General features: G+C 37.3%; 1 protein-coding gene across 1 annotated transcript; it reads left to right on the top strand.

Annotated features, from left to right (window-relative positions):
- Positions 1-666: 666 nt before the first annotated feature.
- Positions 667-10052, top strand: LOC104226696 (mitochondrial inner membrane protease ATP23). The gene is made up of 6 exons (XM_009778726.2): positions 667-784; positions 1820-1985; positions 2320-2441; positions 3130-3267; positions 3362-3445; positions 9524-10052. The coding sequence occupies exons 2-6, from the start codon at positions 1910-1912 to the stop codon at positions 9656-9658; spliced, it is 555 nt and encodes a 184-aa protein (XP_009777028.1). The 5' UTR covers positions 667-784; positions 1820-1909; the 3' UTR covers positions 9659-10052.
- The last annotated feature ends 231 nt before the right edge of the window (positions 10053-10283 follow it).

Below are 10283 nucleotides of genomic sequence, written 5' to 3'. Positions count from 1 at the left end.
TTACTGAAATGGGTTAATCTCTTTGTTCTTCCATATTCATACCATATGTTAAGATCTACTAAATTATTATACTTTTTTCGAATGTGAAGTGATTATTATTATTTAGGTATCATATTTTTTTTTTATGTTTAATTACTAAATTCAGTTAACCTTGAAAGTGTACATCAATGAAACATTATTGTCAGACGGCTAAAAAAATAACTATTATGTGTAACTAAGAAAATTCTCTCATAAGAATATTTTAATAGATAATATGTTTGTCAATTTTTTATATTTTTACTAAACATATATTTACTTATAAAAAATTTAACAAAGTAAGATTGAAATAATATTTAAGTAACGAAAAATCCGAAAAATCCGACAAAACCGAACCAATCCAAACAGATATAATTGGTTTGGTTTGGTTTTGATAAAAACTGAACACATCTGCTCCATGTACACCCCTACTAGTACGACAGACCAAAGGACTAGAAGGTAATAACAAAAACTTACAAGGGGTGATTAAATAATAAAGCGATCTAGTTAACTGGACTCAAATGTAAGAAACAAAACTTGTTAAACGACTCCTCACTAACTTCACAGTACAACTTTGCCAGCCCAATGTACAAGCTCCACTAGCAGCTCCAATCATTCCATTTTAAATTGTATATCAGCAATGCCCAACTTGACCCGTTCCATTTTCGTCGCCCAAATCAGCCCGTTTCCGTCGCAGAACCCATGAAATCAGACCTTCAGTCTTTGCCCGCTGAATCCTCCTAGCTTCGCGCAGTTCTACCGTCCGCAGGTGAGGTCAAATAGGTCTCTGTGTGTGTGTGTGTGTTTGTGTGTGTTCGCGTTCCTTTTCACTGTTTTGTTTAGTAAAGCTTCAAACTTGGTGGGTCTTGCAATTTATTTCGATATTTTCCTTCTCCTTGTTGATTTTTTTTTTTTTTCGATTTAGCATTCTGAAGGTTATGCTGCTAGTTTTTCTGCTAAGTTACATGGTTGTTACATATTACATATACAACAAAAACAACAACAACAACCCAGTATAATCCCACTTAGTGGGTTCTGGGAGGGTAGTGTGTACGCAAACCTTAACTAGTAGGGTAGAGAGACTGTTTCCAAATAGACCCCGGCATCCTTACCTCCAATAACTTCCCACCTTGCTCTTGGGGAGACTCGAACTCACAACCTCTCGGTTGGAAGTGGGGGTTGCTTACATATTACATAGAATCTGAAAATGTTTGACTGAAAGCTGGTGAAATCATTGTGGATTTTGGTTATTCTGTGTGTTTTGTATTGTCGTGCTGTACTGGAAGTATCTTTTGTGTGTTGTGTATTGTCGTGCTGTACTGGAAGTATCTTTTGTGTGTTGTGTATTGTCGTGCTGTACTGGAAGTATCTTTTGTGTGTTGTGTATTGTCGTGCTGTACTGGAAGTATATAAGAACACACATGGTTCTGATTAACTCTGAAAATCTTCTCCTTTTTATCTTTTTTTTGATCTTTTCAAGGGTTCTCTTTAATGGATAAAAAATGATGGGTCACTGTGAGCAGGTTGGACTATGACCATTTTTTAGCCCATCTTGACACACCCATCATAGCCCAAATAAACTTCGGTCGGGTCAATAACCTACCAATTTTTTGATGGAAAGCCTATAAAATGTATAGTTTTTTGTATATTAATGTATAATATACATATATTTTGGCTAGCGGATGTAATTATATTTTGCCGACCAGCCAAATGTGTAACTTGCCCTTTATTGATTCAACTCATTTTAATGGGTTTTTTTCCTGATAAAAAAACTCATTTTAATCCGTCCATTTGCCACCCCTAGGCCCATCTAATAGAGGTCCAAAGAAAGCACGCCCGTCAGGTGGATTACCGTCTCTTTTGCAGTGATTAGCCGGCTAAAACTACCAAACAAATGGCGGAGACATCCTCTGTCAAAGGTGGAAGTACAGTGGAGGAATGCCAAGACATGATCCGAAGAAGTCTTAGAAGTACGTTCTTCATATCTTCACATCTCTTCTTAAATTCTTAACTTTTGTAGTTACATTTATTGTACGTCGCCCTTGGGTGGTTTTGCTATTTGAGAACCTCTAGTTTTAAATTTACCTTAAACAGATAAATTGTGAGAATTGGCAGGAGGATATCAGAAAGCTGACGCGGACATCACCATTATAGACACTGCCGTAAAAAATAAATTTTTTTAGCATTGTAAGAAGTGGACTTGAATATAGCATATTTATTTAGATAATTTATACAGGTGATTCAAACTAGTTTAAGGTTGATGTGTGATTGAATAATGTTGATTGATATGCATTTTTGTTGCAGCTCCAATGGTCAAATTTTTGAAGGAGCATTTGGAGAAATCTGGTTGTCGTATTGGCGATAACTTCATAAAAGCTATCCATTGTGACAAGAAGGTCAGCGGCGGCTATGTTCGCGGACAAGGGGTATTCAACTATAATTCTTTATTGCTTGGTTCATAACCTATTAAAGTTGAGGGTGTCGATTTTTGTTTGTCTTCAATTGTAAATTTGAAGAACATTTCTTTTTGGTGTTACAAACATAGCTTTGCTAAATTTGTGTACTTGGAGTTGGCAAATTCAATTGAAACCCTGTGGGATAGTGGGAGGAACAAACCTTTTTTATTTGAAAATAGATAAAGAGTGAACGACAAATTTGGGATTTTAACTCAGTGGGTGTCGATTACCGCTGCACTATCTACTCCTTGACTATGGGTGCAAAGTTAGTGTAAGTATTTATTAAAGAAATTTTTAACTATGTATATACTTTGGTGCAATGGAAAGGATGCGCCCCCGTGAGTTACATCCATCTATGTATAGTGTGAATGTCATGAATGCCTAGTAATACGCTGCTAGAATTGATGTGCTATATTCTTAAATATTTTCATTTTCCCTATTACTGTTGATATTTGGTAATCGTCCTCCATGTCAAGTCTAATGATCGTAATATTTTTGCGCTATGGATCTTATTAATGTTATTATTAGCACTAACAATTTTTCCTCTTATTTTTATTGTCTTCCTTTATGTGCGTCTGGTTATATTTGTGTTCTTAATTGTTTTGGTTGTCTTACATCCTCGAGCATTTACTGATCTTGTTTCTTTTTGGCTATTAAGATAATTGTGTGCAGTAACTACATGAACATTCAAGATGAGGTGAATCAAGTTGTCATCCATGAGCTAATTCATGCATATGATGACTGCCGTGCTGCAAACTTGGAATGGTCTGATTGTGCTCATCATGCTTGTAGTGAAGTTTGTGCTCTAAAAACCTCTCTTTCATGCTAAATCATCTACTTTTGGGTTTGTTTTTGACTATAGACAATAATTTCTTTGTAACTGATTGCAGATTAGAGCTGGCCATCTTAGTGGTGACTGTCATTACAAACGGGAACTACTAAGAGGTTATCTTAAGATACGGGGCCATGAACAAGTGAGTTTTGTTTATTATTAATGTATGCTTTACAACTATCTGTTTAGGGTTCTATTTTGCTTCACCTTGTTATGGTGTCTTCTTTCCTGTACCTAGCGGTAATTATGTACATCACAAACAACACATTAACTCTCCAGTAGTTAAGAGAAGAAAATAACCTGAAAGACACCATTTCAGATGATCTGTATAGATGTTGGAATCGTTAAATTAGATATTTGTTGTTAAAAAAAACAAGGCGGAAGAAAATCTTAGCATGGGGGAAGAAAACATTTAGACCAGAGAGTTCGAACCCTGAGCTGCATCTGCAAGTCCACTGGAACACCCCGGTCACTGGTTGAATTGTTTGGTGTGTTGAAGCGAAGAATGTAGCAGTTTTGTACTTGTATCTTAACTTGTGGCATAAGCTTGATAAAAAAAGCAGCATCGTCTTTCTTGTTGACACATTGAGTCAAGGACTTATTAGGAATGTGTCTGACGTAAATTGTCCAAATTAAAACTCCGTGTACATGGTAGAATATTTAATTATTTAATCAGAGCTCAATGTACATGACAAGTTAGATAATTATTTAATCAGAGCTCAATCTCTTGTTTAAGACTGGTGAAATGAAGAAATCAAACGAAAAGTTGTTGCTGTGACTCAAAATGGCCTGCTTGTTGGCAGCACAAGTTCCTTCAGTTACCTTTATGTTGTGATAACATGATAAATAAATAATAAGTGGAACATTGACTCACCTAGAACCATAATTTATTTCAAGCTTTTACCGGCTACCTGGTATTTGGACCCTTTCTTTGATCAGGTAAAAAAACTACTTCCTTTAAATCAATCATCCAGTGGATTCAATTGATTACAAAAAATGTGCAAAAAATATAGCATGGCTCCTGTAGAGCAAATCATCTCCTAGTTGCTCAACGAGCAAACAAAGTTCAAAATATCTAAGGAGTTATTTACATAAAAAAAGTTACTTCAAGCAAAAAGATTAAGCAAGCATCTAGATTTTAGTGTGTATGGGAGTTGCAATTCCTTCAAAGCATCTCTAATTTCTTTCCTTCCATATGCTCCAAATAATACATTGGGGTATCATCTTCCAGATGCATCTGATGGATTTCCCAACTCTGAAGCCATTCCAAATGACAAAAACTTCCTTCAGACCCTTATCCAAAAAAAAAAAAAAAAAAATTCAGACTCCTTGGCGTTGCACACACCAAAAATACAACTGAACAGATTCCATATATTCCTGGCTACTGTACAGTGTAAAATAAAATGGTCTATATTCTCACTGTCTTTTTTAGTTTTTACACATGTAGCACCTGCTGCACAAAACTATTCTTCTCTTATTTAAATCTTCTTCTGTTAAGCAGGCTCCTTAAATGGCCAGCCAGCTGAAGCATGCTACTTTGGTTGGTGATTTGGTTCTCCATATCAGCTTCCAAGGCCAATCTTCAATGATATTGCTTCGGCTAGCCGTTTCCTCATAGCACTCTTTGACTGTGAACTTACCTTGGCCTTTAACCCCCCATATCAGTCTGTCTTTTTCTTGCTGTTGCACCTGATTGTCTCGATTTTAGCCATAACCTCCAGCATCTCTTCAATTTCCCAGTCGTGGCGCTCTCTCCTGAAACTAACATTTCAGGAATTAATCTCCCTGAGTTGCTTTACTGTGGCTTTGGGATCATTAACAAAACCAAACAGAGCCTTAAATTCTTCTTTCAAAGCCCTGTTACCGTTCCATCTGTCTAGTCAAAACAAAATATTTTCTCCATCATCTACATGTATTTTCACTTTGCCACTAAACTCATTCCCTAGCTTGCTTATATGTTTCTGAGGACCCACACCATGTGGAGCTGCTGTTATTATAGTGTGCCAATAGCCCTCTGCTCCATGATTTATCTTCACTACTCTCCTCCACAAAACATCCTCCTCATTACTATATCTCCACAGCCACTTCATCAATAAACTTTTATTGTGCAATGTTAAATCCCTGATCCCCATTCCTCCCCTTTCCTTGGGCAAAATAATCAGTTCCTTTTTCACCAAAGATAAGTACTGTGATCACCGAGTTGCCAGTTTCTTCTCAAACTTCTCAACTAATCCCTGCCACACTGATGTGTTTTTGTATCTGGTTCCCAATGGCAGTCCAAGATATGTCGTAGGAAAATTACCAATGTTGCATTCCAATATTTCTGCCAGTTTCTGCACATTTTCCACTGCATTTACTGGATAAAGACTGATTGTTGAAGATTAATATGTAATCGATATTATTTCAAATATAAAGTGGATCAGCGTCAGGTATCTTTTCTGATCTTGTTCAGCACCACAGAATATCAATGTGTCACAGGGTTGTGAAAAGCGGTCAGCTTCCTCGCTTAAAGCGAGAAGCGAAACGAGGCTACCCCATTACCACTTCTGCTATATGAAGCGACTCAAGTAGACAATAGCGTGTGCTTCCCACTAAAAAGCGAGAAGCGACGAAGCGAAGCGAGCGCTTCTCTGTTTTAAACACCTGCCAACCTATTTAATTAAAAAAGAAAGGTGTTCAGTGTTCTAACACGACCAGCAGCAACAGAGATTCTAAAGAGGCGACTAGGGTTCCCTTTTCAACTTCAACATACGACCAGCAACAACAGTTATGTGATGATTTCTTCCTTCTTTTTCTTTCACTGTTTCAGCGTCCAAATAGCAGCGAAATGCTGGCTAATTTTTTTTTCCCTTCGGTTCTTCTTTCTCAGCCTTCTCTTTGTTGAAATGCTGCCCAGGTTCTTCTTTCACTGTTTTTATGCTGGCCAGTTTTTAACAGAATGGTATACGGCCCTTCCTCTTATTTTAGTTTTTTTAAAAATTCCGCTTCACTTCAAAAAAGCGAGCGCGTTGCTTCTCGATTTAAGCGAAATGGGGATTGTCTCTTTTCCTCGCTTCACGCTCTTCACAACACTAGTGTCATCAGCAAAAAAGAGGTGTGAAACAGTGTTTGTCTCCCCTGTTCTGACCCCTACCTTAAAACCCTTAATCCAATGATTTTGGACTGCTTTCTCTATTATTTTACTGATGGGCTTGCATTATGAGGATGAAGAGAAATGGTGATATAGGATCCTTGTCTCAATCCCCTTTATGGAGGAAAAATCTCTGGTTCTTCATTAACTAGAATGGAATATCTGACTGTTGTGACATAGAATTTTATCCAGCTCAGCCAGCTTTGTCCAAACCTCATCTGCTGCAATGTGTTAATAAGAATTGTCAATTGACATGGTCGTATGCCTTCTCCACATCTAATTTACATAGGACACCTGGTTCCCCTTTCTTCATCCTCCAGTTCAGTACCTCATTAGCTACGAGTGATGCATCTATAATTTGCCTCCCTTTTAAAAATGCACTTTGCTGGCCAGAAACCAATTTCCCATCACTTTTTCAACTTTTCAGCTAGCAGTTTGGCCATAGTTTTGTACACACTTCCGCTGAGGCTTATTGATCTAAAGTCTTTTAGTTCTTCAGCACCTTTTTTTTTGGGATTAAGGCTATGAAAGAAGCATTGCAAGCTTTTGCAAACTTGTAAGATTGCTGAAAGTGGTTCATAGCTTTGATTAAATCCTCTCTGATTATGCTCCAGCCTCCAAGCTTTTTGGTAAAATGCCATAGTGAAGCCATCAGTCCTTGAGCTTTTATCTGGGGCACACACACCGGTTTATTGGACCTAATGGCTTTCAATTAGCAAATCGATGATATTGGCTAGTTTGCTAGCCTGTTGCATTACGATACTGACTTTGGCTGCTGTGCAATATATTGTCAAAGTCAAACTGGGACTTCCTCAGTATCCTGGTTTTAACTTGTACATAATTCTTTTCAGAAGGTTATGTGGGATGCAATTTAGCGGGAATTGAGCAGTTCTATTTAGCTGATTGGCATTATTCAGAGTACATATCCTTGTATGGATGGACAGCTATAAAAGAGTTAATTGTCCTAATTGTCACCTAAGTTGCTCGGACACGGGTGCGGATCTAGAGGTCCTTCGAGATGTAAATTCTAAGATTCGGGGATACGGATCCTAGTACGGATATGAGTTCGGGGATCCGGCTAAAAATAATTCAAAAATATAAAAGTATCTCTAAATTGTGAGAAATTTTGTGGAATAATTACGTATAGCTAGTAAAGTGTGGATTTCTTTTTTATTCTCATGTTGTAAATAAGCAAAGGATTGATTTCCTAGATAAGGTATGCTATTTTCTTCAAATTTACCCTAGTTTTAATTCTGATTTAGGGAATCAAATTGTATCTCGTCTTGAATTTTTTCTGTCCGTCGTGGTCAAAGTACCCAAAATTGTTTGACTGGATCCGGTACGGATCCCATACCCACACCCATACTAGTGTCGTGTCGACACGGGTGCGGCACCTAATCTTCCATGTCAGAGCAACCTAGATTGTCACACCATTGATTTCCACCAATAGAAATTAAAGCTATAAGTCTTTGAGTTGTAAATTTGACCAGTGGCATTGATTGATATGTGTTCCTTTTTTGCTTTCTTTTGAATTATTTTATAGTTTATCTTGCTTTTTAAGCTGCCTGTATAGTACCTAGGGCATTGCTCTTTTGAACCTTTATGTCTACATCAGACATGTTAACAATAATCTCTTGTAATTGTTAATGGATCCGGGCTGTTTTTTAACATCATTGTCATGGAACAACTTCTTTTACTGCAAGTCTCAAGTTCTTTTCTTAGTGATCATACTTGTCACTTGTCATTCTTTTCATGCATATGCCTCAAAATTACTGTCTTTAATTGGCTGAAGATATCACATGAGTGAGTGCATTTTTGTTGTGTTCTCCCTCTATCTTGACTGTTTGACCTACATTGCATCTCGGTCCTCAATATCTTAGTTAATTTTTAGGGTCCATAGTTTTGGCTAACAAAAATGCACTGTGGTGTTGATTTTGGAAACCACTCAATAGGATAATTTCTAGCCAAACCAATTCTTTGGAAACCCTGGCCCCCTCTTTTTGCTTTTTCCCAATTGTTAGAGGTACCCCATTGTTTGAAGGTACCCTAATGAGATAGCTTTTAGGATTGAGTTAGGTCTAGTGCCCTTTTCTCTTGGCTTGCTTTCAAGCCAGACCCACCCCTGACGCTTGATTGCTCGATATTGGTACCTATGTTATGTTATTCACGCTCCAGATATCCTACATTGGGCGTGCTGGGAGTCTTAGAGTCCTACATTGGTTTAAGGTATGCGCCGTAGGCTCTTTATATGGTCATGGTCTCGAACAAACCTCACCTATATGAGCTAGTTTTTGAGTTTGAGTTAGGTCCATTGTTTAATTTTTAGATACCAACTTAGGTCCCCAAATATCTAACTGATTTTCTTTTTTTTTTGCTTATGGACGGTTTGTGCTTTACAGTCAGACAGCCCTTCCTCCCTCCCCCTTTTTCTAACCAATTTAGATTTGTTCTATCGGACTAAAATTGGTACTTTTTTTTTCTCAGCTGTTCAGAGATAAATTTAGTAGCAGTAAAAGAATGTAGAGTCGATTTTTCTCTCAAATTTTAACAATATAAAAGCATCTAGACAGTCCTAAGGCTTTAGTGATATTTTGCGAAAGTTGGATTCTATAAACTCCGAATATAAGAACTTTTCTTTTTTTCTAAAACAGATTCTCTTAGAAAGATTAAACACAATAGTTTTCCTAAAACCAAACCTAAAACTGATTTGGCCAAGAACTTTTTAAGAAAGTAATCCGAATACTCGTACTTTGTACTGGATTCACTTTTAACAAAAGATTCATGACATATGAGAAAGTACCTATCTTTCTCAACCTTCGATACCATGTACCATAAGAATACGGTATATGATGAAAAGGGAAAAGAACTTGACAATCTTGTGAAGTCTCAAGCTATTCTTCTGCTTCTTGGAAGATAAAATCGAATTGGAAAGCGGGATTGTTAGGATGGCCTCTATATATCACCTTATGTTGATCTTTCAGTGGATGAATTGTCTCCATATATCACTTTATACTTCTTTGTGTGTGAGAACAAGTTGCTTAATAGTTGATTAGTTTCTAACTTCTCCCTTCTGCACTTGGCCCTATGAAGGAATGTGTGAGGCGAAGAGTGATGAAATCGATGGCAGGTAACCCATATTGTTCGGAGTCAGCCAGTAGGGATGCCATGGAAGCTGTCTGGGATGTTTGTTACAATGACACTAAGCCATTTGACAGAGCCCCTTGAAACACGATGATAACCGGTAGCTTCTCAGAGATAATCTAGTCGGTCTTCTGGCAACATGGATATGGTGATAACGCCATAACTGTGTTATCACCACCTGAAGAAGATCGAAGACATTTTGCCGCGTTCTTTCAATTTTGGTTGATAGTTTACCATAAACAGAAGGTGCATATTTATCAGACATCTTAGCATTTTTGGGGCTTATTGACTGCCCCGTGATGTAACAAGCATAAAAGCACATGGTATAAAGTAAATTATTCTTGTGCTGTATCAGGTTTAGTAAAATTTGTAGGGATTTTCTCCTACTCTGGGAATTTCTCATAATAAGTAGTAATTGTTTCTTCTTATTTTTTAAATATAAATTATTCTTGTGTTAAATATGTATTTTGTTGTCCAATGCTAGGGATCAGTAACCAAATTATATTGCAGAATATGTTGCTTTTCATATTATTCCAGTCCTGGCTCATGGTTCCTATTGTTATGTCTAAATCGACTTTCTTAGAAACTAATTAAGGAGAAGTATTAAGGAAAATGGAGACGTGTTATATGGAGAGTAATTAGGATTTGCAAGTCGCGTTTTCCCTGTAACCCCCCCCCCCCCCCCATAATTATGGTGTATAGGCCAGCT

This window comes from Nicotiana sylvestris, chromosome 9 (assembly GCF_000393655.2).
Source record: "Nicotiana sylvestris chromosome 9, ASM39365v2, whole genome shotgun sequence".
Taxonomy (NCBI): Eukaryota; Viridiplantae; Streptophyta; class Magnoliopsida; order Solanales; family Solanaceae; genus Nicotiana; species Nicotiana sylvestris.
The sequence above is the reverse complement of the archived record's forward strand: the minus strand, read 5'-3'. Positions and strand labels throughout refer to the sequence as shown.

What these genes read in the sequence shown, in the direction of transcription:
- LOC104226696 (XM_009778726.2), top strand. Translation starts at nt 1,910, where the DNA reads ATGGCGGAGACATCCTCTGTCAAAGGTGGAAGTACAGTGGAGGAATGC. An exon ending in GCTATGTTCGCGGACAAGGG is followed by an intron (nt 2,442 to 3,129) that starts GTATTCAACTAT and finishes TTGGCTATTAAG; the next exon opens with ATAATTGTGTGCAGTAACTA. An exon ending in CTCATCATGCTTGTAGTGAA is followed by an intron (nt 3,268 to 3,361) that starts GTTTGTGCTCTA and finishes AACTGATTGCAG; the next exon opens with ATTAGAGCTGGCCATCTTAG.